At 40.7% G+C, this 18,435-nt stretch overlaps 2 protein-coding genes across 5 annotated transcripts in view; one reads left to right on the top strand and one right to left on the bottom strand.

Annotated features, from left to right (window-relative positions):
• The first annotated feature begins 1,083 nt into the window (after positions 1-1,083).
• On the top strand, positions 1,084-4,911 carry LOC143274746 (uncharacterized). The gene is made up of 3 exons (XM_076578659.1): positions 1,084-1,350; positions 2,247-2,347; positions 4,150-4,911. Exons 1-3 carry the CDS (start codon positions 1,137-1,139, stop codon positions 4,771-4,773), a joined length of 939 nt encoding a protein of 312 aa, XP_076434774.1. The 5' UTR covers positions 1,084-1,136; the 3' UTR covers positions 4,774-4,911.
• Positions 4,912-11,384: 6,473 nt separating this feature from the next.
• LOC143274776 (uncharacterized) overlaps positions 11,385-18,435 on the bottom strand; it is a 53,767-nt gene continuing 46,716 nt past the window's right edge. For 3 of the 4 annotated variants that reach the window (XM_076578702.1, XM_076578700.1, XM_076578701.1), the window contains exons 9-13: positions 17,269-17,442; positions 16,283-16,473; positions 15,385-15,562; positions 14,613-14,705; positions 11,385-12,139 (exon numbers count right to left, since the gene is read on the bottom strand). In XM_076578702.1, the coding sequence (XP_076434817.1) occupies positions 12,096-12,139; positions 14,613-14,705; positions 15,385-15,562; positions 16,283-16,473; positions 17,269-17,442 (680 nt within the window). In that variant the 3' untranslated portion in view covers positions 11,385-12,095. The remainder of the gene's footprint in view (positions 12,140-14,612; positions 14,706-15,384; positions 15,563-16,282; positions 16,474-17,268; positions 17,443-18,435) is intronic. The other variant, XM_076578703.1, reaches the window with a different exon arrangement.

Below are 18,435 nucleotides of genomic sequence, written 5' to 3'. Positions count from 1 at the left end.
TCCTTTTCTTCAGCTGTTCTGTTTCAGTTGGAACTTTTGATAGTTAAAAAGTTTATCTAAAATACTGGTTAGCAATGAGTGTACAACGAAAGCGATCTAGAAATTTTTCCACATATTTTCTAAATACATATATTATAGATTATTAGTAAAAGCAGCTTTAAACAATACATGGAAATAAAACTGAAACTAAAATTAATGTCAGTTGCCACTTGAACCTCATATACACTCAGAGTAATGAGTTATAAACCAAACGTATGGTATCATACACCTCATATTCAGCCCAGTATTCACTCGTTTTAGTGGCTATGGCGGTAGAAATGAAATCAGCAAACTGTTTCTTTAAAGAATACATTGATAGTAAAATATATATATTTTTGGTTGTACTTTAATATGGTGCAAACTCCGCATATAATGGGCTCTAAGCGCTTCACATGAAACAATACATATACAATGGTGCATTACTACAACAGCACATGAGGACATAGAAGTCAAAGACAAAATCTATGTGTGGAGAGGACAATAAACAGTTGGCAGGAATGTTCGTTTTCGACTGTTCTGAACTGAGTGGGAAGGCTAGGTTATCTCCCTTGGACCGCTTAGCTTATACCTCTGAGCTATAGAGGACCCAAGTTGAATAATATCTTGTTGATATAACTTTATGAGGGGTTGTAATCGTTCTTTGTTAATTTCCCCGCCATTAGAAGTGTAGGAATCTCTCTCTCTCTCTTTTCTAGTATACCAACCTAACTTGGCTACGCTGGTAAGATTTTTTTTCGTTTTTGTTTTGTTTTGCTTTAGGTTAGAGTTTCAGAAAATTTGGTGTTTATTATTTTGGGACTGAATCTGAGGGTACTACAGTGTATTCAAGAGGTAAGACAGTGACTTGGACATCAGTTTTCTAAAAGCTGTGGGTCATTTTTGGCTCTAACTATTGGAGAGACAACATCACAGAGCAAGCAGGTGCTTTGTGAAAGGGAAGAGCCTGCGACTTGGGCGGTGACTTAGGATTCACCGGCCACATTGGCGGACGGTCAGCTTCCCCCGCGCATCCGAAGAGCATCGGACAAAATGGTTTCCGGCAGAGCACTTCCGCTTCGACTTCGAAACGAAAGCGGACGACCGGCTCCGCAATTTTCATGATGCCTGGAGGGGCGAACTGCGCCATTGTTGGCTGTCCTGCACAGAAAGCGAAGAACAGAGGACTTTCCTTTCATGTTATACCCAAGAAAGGGAACAACAATAAGTGGAGGGACGCAATGATTCAAAAGATCAACCGTGCTGATCGTGGGTTCAATCCAGACAGAGCGACAGTTTGTTCACGGCATTTCAGAGATTCTTGCTTTCGATATGGTGAGTTGTACTTATTACAGTATTAGTTGATATGTTACAGAAAGGTGTACACCAGTGTGTGTACTTGTAACTTCCTTTATGCATAAATATGTAAGTGACGTATTATCAATATATACATAATATTGGGTTTCGTGGTGTGATGTGGGGGTATGCTTATATCAAATTGAAAGTGTACACGGCCCGCAATTTCATGAGCTGTGGCGAACTTCCATTGTGGCTTTCCAGCACATGAAAGCCGATGTACAGAGGACTTTCTTTATGTTATACCCAAAAAGGGGACAAACATAAGTGGATGGACGCATGTTCAAAGCTGCACCGTGCTATCGTGGCTTCAATCCAGACAGCGGACATTTGTTCACGGCATTTCAGAACTCTTGCTTTCGAAGGTGGGGTTGTAATTCAGGTATAGTGAACATTACAGAAAGTAATCCTTGTCCAGTGTGTGTATTTGTTCAGTATGCCTCCTTTTATTGATGTCATGTGTTAATGATTAGATATATCTATTATTATTGTGTGTTGTGTAGATGAATGCATGTTTTTGTTTTTTGTTTTATTTGTTTTGCTGGTGATTACTAAGCCGTTTTCATCTTTCACTGATTACATTCATTTTTTAAATAAACATAAACATAATCCTAAGTGTGTAGTATCAACCAAGTTCCTGCACAATAATAAGCTTCTGTAAAGTAATGCTACTTTACAATTGCACTTTATATAACAATTCTGAATATATATAAACAGAATATTTAAAATAATAACATTTGGTGTGCACAATAGTAAAATGTTTCGTGCACATTTTTGTTTGCATTTATTGTTAAGTTTGTATGTTTTTTGGTAGGGAAGTTTTGTAAAATATAATTTTTTTTATGTACAACTATGCCAAATTATATGTCTTGCAGGACCCAATGGTGTGCGATCCTTGATTCCTGGAAGTCTTCCAACTGAATTCATGCCTTGCAAGTCAGTGGAAACACCAAGACCACCTCCACGAAAACCATTGGTAGGTCCCAGGCAGCAGAAATCTTTTGTGGAGGGGGAAGATTGTTTATTGTTAACTGCTAGACTAGTGCTATTTTTCAGGAGTTGGACCACATGTTTGGTGTATCACTGTTTGCCTGTTTTAAGTAAATATGCAAGCTTTACTTCATCTTGGGTTGTGTTATGCATGTACTATTGTAATATAGTATATACTTAGTCTTTGGAGATTTTTTCAGCTGATTCATAGACAGTTGTTGAAAATTGGAAAATGATTAAAAACTTCAGTGTTTGCTGATGCAGCAAACAGGCTTTCATAGTTAGAAGTTTACTGCTTGCTAACATTTTGATTGTATTAACTGCCAGACTATGGTGAGTATTTTGTGTTATCCATTAATACACACAGCTGAGATGATAAAAGTAAGACTGATATATATATATATATATATATATATGTACAAATTATAATCTTGACACTTTGGTCTATTCCTGCCTTACATATTCATTAGTGTGTGTGTGTGTGAGTGTGTGTGTTTGTGCAATAATGTGTGAGCATCTGTGATTGAGAGCATAGTTAGTCATGTAAATAGGTAGGTATGGTGCAAGATGCATATGCATGTTGTGTATTGGTCAGTTACTTTCTTGACATATACAGAAAGATGTGTGTCTATTATATTGTATTGTATTGTATTACTTTTTGTCACAACAGATTTCTCTGTGTGAAATTCGGGCTGCTCTCCCCAGGGAGAGTGCATCGCTACACAGAGAGCGCCACCCCTTTTTTTGTATTTTTTCCTGCCTACAGTTGTTTTTTTTTGTTTTTTTTTAATGTTTTCCTATCGAAGTGGATTTTTCTACAGAATTTTGTCCAGGACAGGTGATGGTGAAGATGAAGCTAATCAGCATCAAGTATTCATCAAAATTATTATCAGGCGCTCAGTTTCAGTTCACCTGAAAAGTATTGATATGTTGGTTGCCATACTTATATGCATAATACTATGATTTATATTCATTGTAGAGAGAGATTTTTTTTTTTTTTTTTTTTTTTGATTGAAAAGAAACATTTCCTGGACTTTTGAGAATACACCTGTCAGTACGTCAGGAATACACCTGTCAGTTTATCAGGTTTGTAACCAGTACATGGTTTGCTGTGCCTGTTCATCAAGGCCAGTCACTCGCCATACCTACTGGTACATTTTTTTTTTAAAAAGGGAATAACATTCACACATAAACTGATAAAGCATAAAACTAATGACATATCAAAATACAAAAGTATAAAAATATTTTAGGTAAATGATTGAATATTCTCTGTTTTTTGCCTTGAAAAAAAAATTTAAGATATGAAAAACACAAAGATGACTTACTCTTTAGCTGTTGGCGATCAGTCTGGACACCCAGTGTAATTATTCTACAGTCACATACAAAGTTAATGAATGGAATTCATCTCATAATGAACAACACTGTTTAACTCACTCAGTACAGCCAGTCTTCTCTTCTCCTCTACACAGACCCCTTGGATGTCCAGTGGGTGTCTGAATGACCCAACCTTTAGCTTCTGTCATCAGAATTGTGGTATTCTTTGTCAACATTCACATCTTCAGTATAAGAGCCTACCGCTTGCAATATTTTGATGATGGTAATCGGGGTGAAACACTGTTAATGTCGTCTCTTTCGCCATTCATATGGAGAGAGTTAAAAATACGTAATCAGTGAGTGAGTGGTGTATAACCTGTTACACGTAGTATATTATTGTACATATGTTTACAGATCACTTTGTGCATAAAAATAAACATTCAGTTACCTGCATGATTCTGATTCTGGTTGCAGACTAGCCGTCCACCCCCAGAACTACCAGAGCGGGTGGCATACTACACGTTTGAGGAAGTTCAGAGGGATGCACAGAGACTTCCAGCACCTTGGTGCCTCCTGTCAAACGACTCAACTCAGCTGACAGTGGCCATTGTTGATTTGATGCTGGATCAGGTGAAACTCAAAGCATTAATAAGTAGTGATTTCACAGTTGATCTCTTTGTGTTGGGAAAAAAAGTTCCAAATGTGACAGACAGTGTGGAGAAAACAAAGCTGCATGATTTCTTAAAAAATGTAGCTGCGGCAAAGATGTGCACTGGAACAACTGACCCTGACCTGCAACAGTACGCAGATGTTCTTGACAAAAATTCAAAGCAGGTCTATTACAGGGAAGCCTGTTCCAGTGGATCTGTGGTAAGGTCAGTAAATTGTGTTGTGATGTTTCAAGGTGCTACTGATCTGGAGACATGCGGTGCATGCAGAAATGCGAAGCGCTTGCTGGTGAAAAAGAAGAACAGAGCCCTTGCCAGTGCATCAAAACCTGTCAGTAAACATGACTCCCTTCGATTTATTTCAAAAGAGAAGTTGTCATGTGAACTGAAGAGCTTACGAAAAATGAACAAAAATCTCCAAGAATTCTAGTGTCTATGACCGGCCGAATGTGTGTGTGTGTGTGAGGCTGACAGGCAGCAGGCACGAGCGCCTGTAGAAATATCTTCATCCTGAGGTTTTTTTTCTTTTAATTTTTGTTTTGGTTTGGAATTGAATAAAAATTTGAATGGAGAATTGGACGTGAGTGTGGTTCAAGACTACCAGGGTGCATGACACAACAACCCTTCACACTTTGTCCCCTTGCATATGTACACCAACACAATACTACAAATTGCCTTACGCACACACGCACACACACACACACAGAGTAAGCACCGTGCCCACTCACACAACATGAAAACTTCAATGCAAAGGGGGGTGGGGGTGGGGGCACACAATGGGAGTGTAGAGGGTGGGAAGAGACAGACAAACAACTATGCTTCATCACATCCAAATGCCCTTTTGATTAGGTTGATTTTTAGTTTCGCTCTAAAAGAAGACAGTAAAAGACAGAGATCCAGAGGAAGAGAATTCCAGACAGAAGGTGCTTGATACTGAAAAGCTTTTTGACCAAATAATAATAATAATGGTATTTATATAGCGCTGGATCTTGTGCAGAGACAAATCAAAGCGCTTTTGCACCAGTCATTCACACGCATGCACAACTCTAAAACTGTAGAAACTAAAGACAAGGAAGGGTAGGCAAGGGAGGCTATTTTGGGAAGAGGTGGGTTTTAAGGCCAGACTTGAAAGAGCTGAGTGTGGAGACTTGACGAAGCGAAAGAGGAAGTTCATTCCAATCGCAAGGTCCAGAAACAGAGAAAGAACAGCGGCCAACAGTTGAGTGTTTGAATCTGGGTATACGTAAACAGAGTGGATCCAAAGCCGATCGTAGTGAGCGAGATGGAGTGTAGAGGTGAAGGCAGCCGCAGAGATAGGAAGGGGCAGTTTTGTGAATGCATCTATAACATAGAGTGCTGATCTTGTACTTTATTCGGTGTGAGACAGGGAGCCAGTGGAGATGTTGTCTTTGAAGATAAGTTGGGGACTGGAAGGAGCTTTTCTCCAGAAGACCTGAGAGAACTAGAAGGGGTGTAAATATTAAGGATAGATGATAGAAGTGGCGATGAACCAATAATACGCCAGTTTTGTACTGAATTCTGTACTGGATGGATAACCAATGAAGTTGACACAAGAGAGTGGGTAACATGTTCCTCTGTTTGACTTTCTGTTAATGATCCTGGCAGCATTGTTCAAGACCATCTCAAGGCATGCTATCAAATCAGAGGGCAGACCAGCGAGTAGTGAACTGCAGTAGTCAATGCGACTGAGGATCAAGGAACAGACAAGCTGACCAAGTGGTTTCTTTTTTTTTTTTTTTTTTTTGCTTCCCAATATTTCTCTCTCTCTCTCTTCCGGACTCTGCCTATTTCTCTTTCTTTTCCTGCATTTTCTCTCTCATTCATTTTCCTTTGCTTTTTTTCAGGTCACTCATTTCTACGTGCCATCATTGTGTAAATCAGTTAGTTGTTGTCATATCTGACTGCTGCACACTTTCTTTCCCTTGAAGTGATTGGTATTAATTTGGTATTAGTGTACTTTGAATAACATCATTTTTGTTCGCTCAGTTTAAGTTCTGATAACCAGGCCGACTAGAGAACAAGAGTTTTGTTTTTTTTTTCCCCCGATGACTGATCCGACCCCTGTCTTACTCTTCACTTCAACCTTTGATTTGTGGTATGTTCGTTTTTTTTTTGCTTCAGTGTGTGTGTGTGTGTGTTCGTTTCTGTAATTAATTTTCTTCGTTTTATTGTGACTATTACTGCTAATAATTGGTTTTTAAAATGCGTTTAACCTCTTCAACACATGGACCCAGAACGCTAACAGTTAAACAATGAATACAAGGGGGGTTGGGGGTGGGTGGGGGGGCACTAAAAACTAATAGCACAGAGCGCTATAATTAAGACTTATAAGCAAGACGAATGGAAGCTCGAAGGTGTCAATCACACACACACACACTCACACACAGCAAACACAACCACAACGCACTCACTCATCCACACATACATACATAAAAAGAAAATCTAAAAAAAATAAACACTCTTCGCGATCATCACCACTTCAGAAATCTAATGAAGACCAAAACATCACAGTTTATTTTTTATTTGTCAGCAGTAGTGAGATCAACACAGAGATAAACAGCCTGAAGTAAAAGGAGAAGAAAGCAGGCTTTTGCCAACACCTTATTCGTTAGAGAGAAAAAAAACAACAATCGTTACACCATTACGGGATGCAATCGTCACGCATAATTTATGCATATTCACGTCCTCACGTATAGTCCACACAAACGAGAGGAAGGTGGCAGAATGGGTTTTTTTTTTAGACGCTTAGCTGCCAATACAGTGTCAGTGAGGGTCTGGGTTCGAACACCGGTCTTGCCCTTTCTCTGTAGAGAATCAAACTGAGAGTCTAGTCATTCGGATGAGACTCAGTAGCATGCACTTGGCGTATTATGGAAACGTAAGCGTTATTCACTGGCTAAATCATGTAGAAGTCTACTCTGACAGCCACACAAATATTATATGCATGCACTGAAGGCCTGACGAAGCGCATTAGGGTTATGCTGCTGGTCAGGCATCTGCCAAGCAGATGTGGTGAAGCGTGCATGGATTTTCCAGAACGCCTTCTTGAGAAACTGAAACAGAAACACACAAACGCCAACAACAATTTAAACCCCAAGACATCTTGTTTTTACGACCGCCATCGTAGCAGTAAAAACTATTCATATCCAATGTGTCTAGCGCTCGACATACACGAAGCCGCGGCCCAGTCCTCTCCTGCTGTTTTAAACTTCCACAACCGAAATCAGCTACCCATTCACACATGGGCTGAGTGAGGAAATTCGGGGTGGAAAAAAAATTAATAGTGCCTCTCCCGAAGGCCACACCGCCATGCCAACATGGAGCCCCGAGCCTGGAGCCAACTAGTTGATGACTGCCCGGATGGAAGAGCCTGGTTATGGTCGTAACCCGCTACTACTAACTGTGTGTAGTATGGAACTGACCACTGATCACCCGGGAGCACACTGAATCAGTTCGTTGCCTAACCTTCAGTTCAGTTCCCTGCCACTACGGCGCCTTCCTGAGACAGAACTCGAGACAGCAAAAAGAGGAAAGGAAGGAGGGAGGGGAGTGGGGGGTGGAGGGTGGGGGGGACCCACAACATAACTGCAATAAATGGGGAAAAACAACAAAATAAAACAAAAACAAAACCAAAAAAACGCAAAACGCCAGTCTGCTTAGATTCTCGTACATGGGGTAGGGGAAAAAAAAAGGGTATACACGGTCTTCTATTTACGTCGGCGTTGCTGCTGTTCGCAGCTTGTAAAATGGAAGAACATTCTCAAAACTAGAAATCTTACACACTGACAAAAAGCAGAGGATTACCGTGCACACCCTCTTTGTTAACAAATGCAACAACAACAATTAAAGCAAAAAGCGTACGTCTGCTTTGCACCTTATGTGTTAAATGCTTGGAACACTAGCAAAATACACAACCAAGTCATTTGCATGTTAAAAAAAACGCATAAAAAAATTTCAAAGTATATGATTCTCTTAACCGAAAAAAACCGTTAAGAATTGCTCTTTTTGAATGTTAAAGCGTTTGCTTCCCCTGAACTGTTTCAGTCTTGAATGGCTGAACCTGTAACCTGATAAAGAGTAGTGTAACTCTGTCAACCGATTCAATGCAAGGTGGGTTATCCTCTGAACAATCAGTGTACATGTTTTGCTTTCCACTGTGTTGCATCTGACAAAAAACAAACAACCCCTCCCCCCCCCCAAAAAAAAAAAACAAACAAAAAACCACCCACATTTATTATGCTTTACTTGTGTCAGGTGTTTCAAGTTTACAAAACTGATGAGTAAACAGTCTTGATGCTCCGAACTTGGCCGAAATTTTTAATGCTCAAAACTGCTCCGTATTTGAAGCTCGAAACTGAACGTGCTTATGACTTGATGCTTTAAAGACAGTGTTTCAAAGTTATGACGCTCACAACTGAAAAGTGCTTAGCATCTGATGCTCGCTCTCACATATCATCCCCCCCCCCCGCACCCCCCCCACTCCCCTCCCCCCAAATTGAAGATGTACACCGTTAGACGTTTGAAACTGACAGTATCCTTTACCGGTCTGATATGAAGATCTACAGACATGGATGTTAAGAATATGTAAGCGTTCACCACCCAAAGCGCAACTCTTCAGTTTCCCCGAGGCTGACATATGTCTATTTAAAAAAACAACAAAAATAGTATGATTTTTTTTTCGTTCACTTGGTAACAGTTTTACCTTCCGCTTTATACAATGAAGCAATGTTAAGTGTTTCAGCCTCCAATTCTCGAACAGCTCTGAGTATTTGCCACTCTAAACTGAAAACGGGGTTAAGTGTTTTCTGCCCTGCAGTATATCAATCACAAACTATGCCCTGAAGTATACCTATCACAATATTAAACTCTTGTTCCCATCGCTGGAGATGAATACTTTTAAATCTGACGTTCTAAACAGCAACAGTAATAAGTTACTGACTTTCGGGACCAAGTCAGTGTAATAGTGAAGCATTTTACTGTTTAAACTGAAACGATATATATATTAAATGCTTCGTTCTTTAAAATGAAAGTGTTGAATGTACGATTCCAACTGGAGTTTTAAGTTTCAAGGAAAAGCCATATATATATACAATATATATCGATCTAGAATTTCCATCATCAAACGCAAACAGTTTCAACACGTTCTGCTTCTTCCATCAACAATGCTCTTGGAAGAGATTAGCAGTGCAAACCTCAGCACAAAGTGAAATGACAACGATATGTACATTTCTGAAAGACAGCACACACACGCACGTGCGCACACACACACTGTTCACGAAATTCACACAACAGTAATGTTGGAACAGATGAAGAAGAAAGAAATAGCAACAGGTAATAATAATCAATCATATTCAAAGAGCGCATACTCTTGCGTAAACACTTAACTCACACAAAACATCACCTCAGGCTAAAACAAACAAACAAACAAAAAAACCAAGAAAAAAAACAACAGCCCACCACTACCAGGATCATTCATACACTACACGTGTTGTTATAAAATAAAGCGATCATGCATACAAAAAGTCAGAAAACCAATAAAATTATTGTTAACATATTGGAGCCAAGTGAACATAATAAGGCCAACGCTAAGGCAACCCACATATTTAAGTCATCAGTCATGGCATTTAATTGTCAAAATCAATTTTGTCCAAAATTAGTGGTAAATTGATTTCAACACTTACGTATTATGTACATCAAACATTGCTGCAGAACACAGTCCCTTGTGCGCACACACACACACACACACACACAGACGCTCAAATAATCATCCGACAGCAGCCTCCTTGCAAGCACTCCTGTCTATGCGGTGCTACACGTTGTTCTGCACAAGCTTCTGTCGCTGAAGCACACCACAATCACGGTCTAACACTGACTTCCTGCAGCATCGTAGTCCATGTCTTTTTCTGAACCCCATTTTCCCCCTCATAAGCATCTTTTTCTTTTCTTTTTTTCTTTTTTTTGCTGAAGCCCATCTTTTTTTCCCCCCAAAGCATATCTTTTCCCCGAAGCCAATCTTTTTTCCTCCAAAGTACGTCTTTTCCTGAAGCTCATCTCCTTTTTCCCACCAAAAAGCATGTCTTTTCCTGAAGCTTATCTTTTTCCTTTAAAAAAGAAAAAGTATTTTCCTGAAGCGTATATCCTCCCCCATGCCCCACAAAAGGGGCATGTCTTTTCCCAAAGCCTGTCTTTCCCACAAAGAATCATATCTTTACTGAAACCAATCTTTTTTTTCCCTCCAAGAAGCATCTCTCTTCCTCAAGCCTACCTTCTTCTTTTCCCCCAAGATATATGACTTTTCCTGAAATTTTTCTTTCCTCAATAGAAATATGACTTTTCCTGAAATTTTTCTTTCCTCAATAGAAATATGACTTTTCCTGAAGCTTTTCTTTTCTCCACAGAAATATGACTTTTCCTGAAGCTTTCTTTTCACAATGTCTTACCTGAAGCTTTCTTTCTCCACAGAAATACGACTATTCTCCATGGAAATATGACTTTTCCTGAAATTTTTCTTTCCTCAATAGAAATATGACTTTTCCTGAAGCTTTTCTTTTCTCCACAGAAATATGACTTTTCCTGAAGCTTTTCTTTTCTCCACAGAAATGTAACTTTACCTGAAGCTTTTCTTTTCTCCACAGAAATATAACTATTCCTGAAGTTTTTCTTTTCTCCACAGAAATATAACTATTCCTGAAGCTTTTCTTTTCTCCACAGAAATATGACTTTTCCTGAAGCTTTTCTTTTCTCCCCAGAAATGACTTTTCCTGAAGCTTTTCTTTTCTCCACAGAAATATCTTTTCCTGAAGTTTTTCTTTCCTCCATAGAAATATGACTTTTCCTGAAGCTTTTCTTTTCTCCACAGAAATATAACTATTCCTGAAGCTTTTCTTTTCTCCACAGAAATACGACTTTTCTCCATAGAAATATGACTTTTCCTGAGCTTTTCTTTCCTCCCCTAGAAATATAACTATTCCTGAAGCTTTTCTTTTCTCCACAGAAATGACTTTTCCTGAAGCTTTTCTTTTCTCCACGGAAATATGACTTTTCCTGAAGCTTTTCTTTTCTCCCCAGAAATGTCTTTACCTGGAGCTTTTCTTTCCTCCACAGAAATATGACTTTTCCTGAAGCTTTTCTTTTCTCCCCAGAAATGACTTTTCCTGAAGCTTTTCATTTCTCCACAGAAATACAACTCTTCCTGAAGCTTTTCTTTTCTCCACAGAAATATGACTTTTCCTGAAGCTTTTCTTTTCTCCCCAGAAATGACTTTTCCTGAAGCTTTTCATTTCTCCACAGAAATAGGTCTTTACCTGAAGCTTTTCTTTCCTCCACAGAAATATGGCTTTTCCTGACTTTCCTCCACAGAAATATGACTTTTCCTGACTTTCCTCCACAGAAATATGACTTTTCCTGAAGCTTTTCTTTCATCCACAGAAATATGACTTTTTCTGGAGACCATCTTTTCCCCAAAGAAGCACTGTCTTTCCCAGAACCTCATATTTTGTCTTTTTCTCCATAAGCATATACAATTTTTTTTTCTCTCCTGAAGTTCATCTTTCTTCTCGGAAGCAAGCCCACATCCGATGTCTACTTCCGCAGAGTGAAGATAGTTCCATAACATAACTCTCCCATGAACTGGAGAAAAACTACAATCAACATCCTCCTCGGAGCGCACATGTCTCAGTGTTGCTCAGCGTTGTGAAGGGAGTGCATGTTGTTGCTGCTGAAGTTCACGGTCTAGCAGTGACTTTCCGAACTGTTGTGATCTAGGAGTCCAGATTCTGAAACAAATCAATGACATCCGATAAGTTGTTGCCGCTCTGAATTGCTGTACAGATTGTAAGTCTTTCTGCTTGCTTTATTTCCGTCTCTTTTGCTTTCATAAACTTCAGATGTTGCTCCCACTGATTTACGTCACATGTTTTATTGTTGATAGACTTATTTGACTTAGAAGACGTGTGTTTGCACGAATGCACGTGTGCAATTCATAATGGTCCGTCTCTCTTGGTATCTCTCTTTGTATGGTATTATTCATTTTTGTCTGCCTATCTGTCTGTCTGCATAACTTTCTCCCTACCTCATCCTCTGTTTCAATATGTTAATATAATAATAATATCAATATCTTATTGATTTTTTCAGTTTATTTCTTTTAAAATTTTTTATTTTTTACACCTGCAATGTGTGGTGGAAATAAGTGAAACGACGAATGTGATGCTTTTTACAATCGTGCCTTCAGCACATATTTACTAGTAATATCTGTTTTCACAATCACATTTCCATGTTGAGTAATCATCTATGTAGCGTGATACTGCAACTGGCCTTTTTTTTTTTTTTTTCTAAATTGAGATAACAAAGTCACTTCTCACAATAAAGCTGCGGAAGTTTAGCTCAATTGCTGTTTCATTTATTTCTAAACATGGATGATTATATGTTTGTAATTATGTACAATAAATGTGGAATACGGTGTCAGTATGTTTATTTGTATTTTCAAAATATGTCAACTTGCAAAATGTCTGCAGAACAGAGATAATGTAATTATTCTTATCTGATATTTATCCTCAAATCAAATACAAAAATAGATGGATTCATATCAATTTCATCAATTCGTGTTTGTGTCACGTGCGTGCGCACACGCGAAGATAAGATACATGCGTGTGTGTGTGTGTGTGTGTGCGCGCACGCGCGCGTGTGTCTGCGTGCGTGTTTGTTCTTGCGCACTTCATGTCTAACTGACACGTTATTGTACAGCGCTTTGATTGCGCTGTAGAAATGTACTTATATTACTACAGAATTCTCAAAGGAGCTAAGGACCTGCTGGGAACCTGAACAGTTTTCATCTTTAGGGCATGGTGAAACGATGCCGAGTTTCTGGCATCAGCGGTACATCAGTGCTGCTAACGTAGGTATACTGATCACCACTCGTAACTAGAGGTGTTTTCTTGCATGTGCACTTCCAATTTTTGTTTTGCAACGACGAAAACCACAGCTGTCGTTTATAAACCAATGAATAACTGTTAAGTTTAGAATGAAACATCCACTTTTCAAGCTGTTTATTGAGCACAAGTGCCTGAAACAGCCGTTAGTGTATTCGGTAAATCCAAAGGTTGACCACATGCAGCCCAGCCTTCGTACTTTAAAAAACTCTTGATTTTGTTCTGAATGAAAACATACCAGCTTTTATAAAGACTACTAATCTCGTTTAAGTCTGTCGAGCCACAACTGAACATCACCCAGAGCACCGGCAACTCCATAGTCTCTCATGAGTGACTTAAGGACGCCGAATACTGCCTGCTTTTACAAAGCAGTCCTTAAGTGTTTGTGAACCCTGTGTTATGAACAGACCCTAAGTTAAATGAACCCTGTGTTATGAATGGTCCTTAAGTTATAGTGAACCCTGTGTTATCAATGGTCCTTAAGTTTTTGTGAACCCTGTGTTATGAACAGACCCTAAGTTATAGTGAACCCTGTGTTATGAATGGTCCTTAAGTAATAGTGAACCCTGTGGTATGAACAGACCCTAAGTTATAGTGAACCCTGTGTTATCAATGGTCCTTAAGTTTTTGTGAACCCTGTGTTATGAACAGACCCTAAGTTATAGTGAACCCTGTGTTATGAATGGTCCTTAAGTAATAGTGAACCCTTTGTTATTAATGTTCCTTAACTTACAGTGAACTGTGTTATGAACGGTCCTTAAGTTATAGTGAACTATGTGTTACGAATGGTCCTTAAGTTATAGTGAACCGTGTTAAGAATGGTCCTTAAGTTACAGTGAACCCTGTGTTATGAACAGACCCTAAGTTAAAGTGAACCCTGTGGTATGAACAGACCCTAAGTTATAGTGAACCCTGTGGTTTGAACAGACCCTAAGTTATGGTGAACCATGTGGTATGAACAGACCCTAAGTTATGGTGAACCCTGTGGTATGAACAGACCCTAAGTTATCGTGAACCCTGTGGTATGAACAGATCCTAAGTTATAGTGAACCCTGTGGTATGAACATACCCTAAGTTATGGTGAACCCTGTGGTATGAACAGACCCTAAGTTACAGTGAACCCTGTGGTATGAACAGACCCTAAGTTATGGTGAACCATGTGTTATGAACAGACCCTAAGTTACAGTGAACCCTGTGCTATGAACAGATCCTAAGTTATCATGAACCCTGTGGTATGAACAGACCCTAAGTTACAGTGAACCCTGTGTTATGTGTTATGAACAGACCCTAAGTTATCATGAACCCTGTGGTATGAACGTACTCATCAGGCGGGCCCTCCGTTCCTCCACCTGCCTCATCCATTCTGGGCTGGGGCTCATGCCTCCATCCTCCCCAACCTTTCCAGGCGGCCTCTCTGCAGTGCACACGCACACAGAATAAACAAATGCACACACACACACACACAAACAGAGATACATGTATGCATACATACACAAACATACATACATACACGCAAACACACAGACATACATGCCAACACACAAGCGTCCACATACACACACATACATACACACAGATATAAATGCATGCAAAAAGACACACACACACACACACAAACGGACACTCACACACACACACGAACACTCACACACACACAAACACACACCATTATTGCATTATAACACCACTGTGACTGGTCACCAGGTAAGTCAGATACACACGGACTGGTTCAGACCGTGACTCTGAGGTGACGCCCTATCATCACAATGCAGAACCACCACCATCTGAACAACATCAGCTATGCAACAACTATGACAAGGGTGCATGTGGGCGCGCACTACCACGCACACTCATAAACAGCATGCGTCTTTTTGCAGGCAAAAGCATGAACGAAAATGCGCGTGCACACTCATTGGTATACACACAAACACACTCTCTCTCTCTCTCAGTGTCTCACACACACACAGATACACACCGAGATTCCTGTACCTATGCCTGCAGTAGACATGAATCATCTGCGCTGGTTCATGCACATGTACAAACACACGCACGCGCGCGCGCACGCACACACACACGCACACGCACACACACACCTGTACCTAATCCTGCAGGTATGGATGCTGATTTTCGGCGCTGTATCAGCTGCTGTTTCCACTGTGGCTGTGGCGAGGGGGAGGAGGAAGAGGAGGATGGGGAGGGGGTGGAGCCACTGACTGCGTCCCCTGAGCCCCTTTCGCTCGTCTCACTCTTCCCGTCCGAGGACCAGTCCGACTGTGTGTATATACACATCACGTGTCAGAATCAGAACCAAAATCGGAATCACTTTATTATCTCATATACAAGCAGAATGGTAAAACTGGTTATAACAGCACACAGCGACGAAAAACCACACAATAATGTTAAAGCAAGCAAAAAAAAAAAAAGAAAGAAAAAAAAAAAAGTCATTCCACATTTATCATCTAATCATTCCACTATTATCAAACCCTTTCAATGTCTTGGAAATAAGAGTGAAAAAAAACCTAGATGTCAGTTGCCTACGTTTTTTCCCCCGCTAAAAGCATGTAGATTTTGTTACTGGAGAAACATCCATAAACTGAAGTAGGCCTAAAATGTTTTCTGAATTTACCGGTAAATGAATAAAAATTACAAACACAGCTTTGTATAACAGAACAACAAAACACAACACATCAGAGTAACATACAACAAAAAAAACAACCCAAAAAAACAATGCAACACAATACGATATACAACAATACAACAAAACCCAGTGTAACACAGCACAATATGACAAACCACTACTGGCCTCTCACCTCTGCGAGCAGTCACCCTCTCTTCCACTATTCAACAAAACACCACACGATACAATGCAACACACACATCACATCACAACACATCAGAATACAACGCAACACATCATAATAAAACACAATACACACGTCACATCATAACACTACACAATACGATACAACACATTACACCGCCACCTCTCACCTCTACCTGCCGCCTCTTCTTCTTCTCTGCCAGCTCCGCCTGCCAGCTGGGGGCTTCCCTCGTCTGCAGGGATTTCCCCCCTCTGACATCAGTCGTGCTGCCATTGGTCGCCTTTAAAGGCTTTCCAGAATCACGTGAAGTCGACAAGGCCTGATCGCGCTTCGCCCAACTGGGTGTGTACATCTCGCGCTCTGTAACAGAACAGTTGACGGATTGATTGATAAGGATACTTAAATAGCGCCTATCGGTCCGAGACCAAGCTCTAAGCACTTCACATTTGCTCAACAGGCTGTCTACCTGGGTAGAGCTGCCGACTAACAACTGCCCTTTGGCGTTCATCCAGTTTGTTTCCTGTGTCACTGACTCAGCCATGCATTAGTCACGACACGCATGTGTGCGCGCGCACACACACACACACACATTAATTAGAAATTTTGCTCTGAACAACTCTCCTGTTGCCGTGGGTTCTTTTTACAGACACAAAGTCCATTCTATACAGGGGACCTTGGTTTATCACCTCATCCAAATGATTAGCGTCCAGAACAACACTCAAGGTCTTGTGGAGGGGGGAGGGGGGTAGGAAATTCTGACAGGTGTGGGATTCGATCCTGTACAACCAGATTCTCTTACATCTTAATCGGACGCGTTACCACTAGGCCGGCCACCACTCTACTACAGGTACCGGTTCAGAAAACCAGTTTTAACCTTTTTTTTCTGGTGTGTGTGTGTGTGTGTGTGTAGGTGTGTGTGTGTGTGTGTGTGTGTGTGTGCGTGAGTGTGTGCCACCGGTTTTTTAAACCATTATTTTCACACCAGTACAAGCAACAACTTCTGGACAAAAGTCAACACACATTCGTTCGCCGTTTGGACGCCCCCACACACACACACACACCAAAAAAAAAAAAAAAAAAGAAGAAGAAGAAAAAAGGCCTATTTTGACACCACCACAACACAAGGCACAACGCAACACAACAGCTATATGTAACCTCTGGTTCCCGTGGTGGTGTTTTTGGATGGAGTTTCTGCCTTTTGACTTGGGCTGATGGCAGAGGATTGTGCACCTCCCACCAGGGGGCGGTTCCTTCGTTTCAGTTCTGCTGCCCAAGGGGGCGCTGCTCGCTTGTCATCATCCTCTTCTTTCTGTCGGTTGTCCTGGTCGTCTGGAGTCGGGGAGAATCAGAATCAGGATTTAGTCCTTTGGGCAAAAGCGGTAATTTCCTACTTTAGTATAATAAATTCAGTGATCGATTTATGAGCAATTTTGAAGTTGTTGAAGTGTTATGGTAAACAACATTTAAACATAGTTAGATAATACAGTAAGACAATTCGCAGACTTGGGGAGACAATTCGAAGATAACCTCACAAAGGCAGACAATACAGATGGACTTATACAGGCAGACAATACAAAGAATATAACTCATAAGAAGACAATACAGGCAGACACCATTTAAACACATGTTAATAAAACAAGCAGACAACTTGTAGATATAGGTAGACAATACACAGACACGGGCAGACAGTATAGGTAGATAAAATGGATACATACGCAGAGATGCAGTTAGACAAAACGTGGACACATGCACACAACATAGGTAGATAATGCATAGGCACAGGCAGACAGAACAGGTCGACAACATGTAGAAACAAGCAAACAAAACGGGTATATAACATGCAGACACAGGCAGACAAAATGGGCAGACAGTACAAAGTCACAGGAGGACAATACGAAAGAACGCATTTAAGTCAACACAGGCGCAGACAATACATGGTAAAGCATCTCCCATCATAGCAAACACCCCATCCAGTTTTCCCCACAGGTCTCTGGTTTTGTCAACCATCCCACACTCACCATATACCCCCACCAGCACGCCACACCCTCCCTATCCCCCGTCCACGGTTTCCCCTCAGCTGTCTTTGCAAATCAGCCCACAGCCACCCACCACTCGTTCACCGTATCCCCTCAACACCTCACCCTTACCATCCCCCCTCCCCATTGTTTCCGTTCAGCTCTCTTTGCCAAACACCCCGCACTCACCATTTCCCCTCAACAACTCACCCCTACCACCACCACCCCTCCACAACCCTCACCAAAGTTTCCGTTCAGCTCTGCCAACCATCCCACACTCACCATTTCCCTTCAACAACTCACCCCT

This window comes from Babylonia areolata, chromosome 29, assembly GCF_041734735.1.
Source record: "Babylonia areolata isolate BAREFJ2019XMU chromosome 29, ASM4173473v1, whole genome shotgun sequence".
Lineage (NCBI taxonomy): Eukaryota > Metazoa > Mollusca > Gastropoda > Neogastropoda > Buccinidae > Babylonia > Babylonia areolata.
This window is presented reverse-complemented; position numbering and strand designations above follow the sequence as displayed.

Coding starts and splice junctions, on each gene's coding strand:
- LOC143274746 (XM_076578659.1), top strand. CDS start 1,137: ATGATGCCTGGAGGGGCGAACTGCGCCATTGTTGGCTGTCCTGCACAG. Junction 1,351..2,246: donor AGATTCTTGCTTTCGATATG/GTGAGTTGTACT, acceptor TATGTCTTGCAG/GACCCAATGGTGTGCGATCC. Junction 2,348..4,149: donor CACCTCCACGAAAACCATTG/GTAGGTCCCAGG, acceptor TTCTGGTTGCAG/ACTAGCCGTCCACCCCCAGA.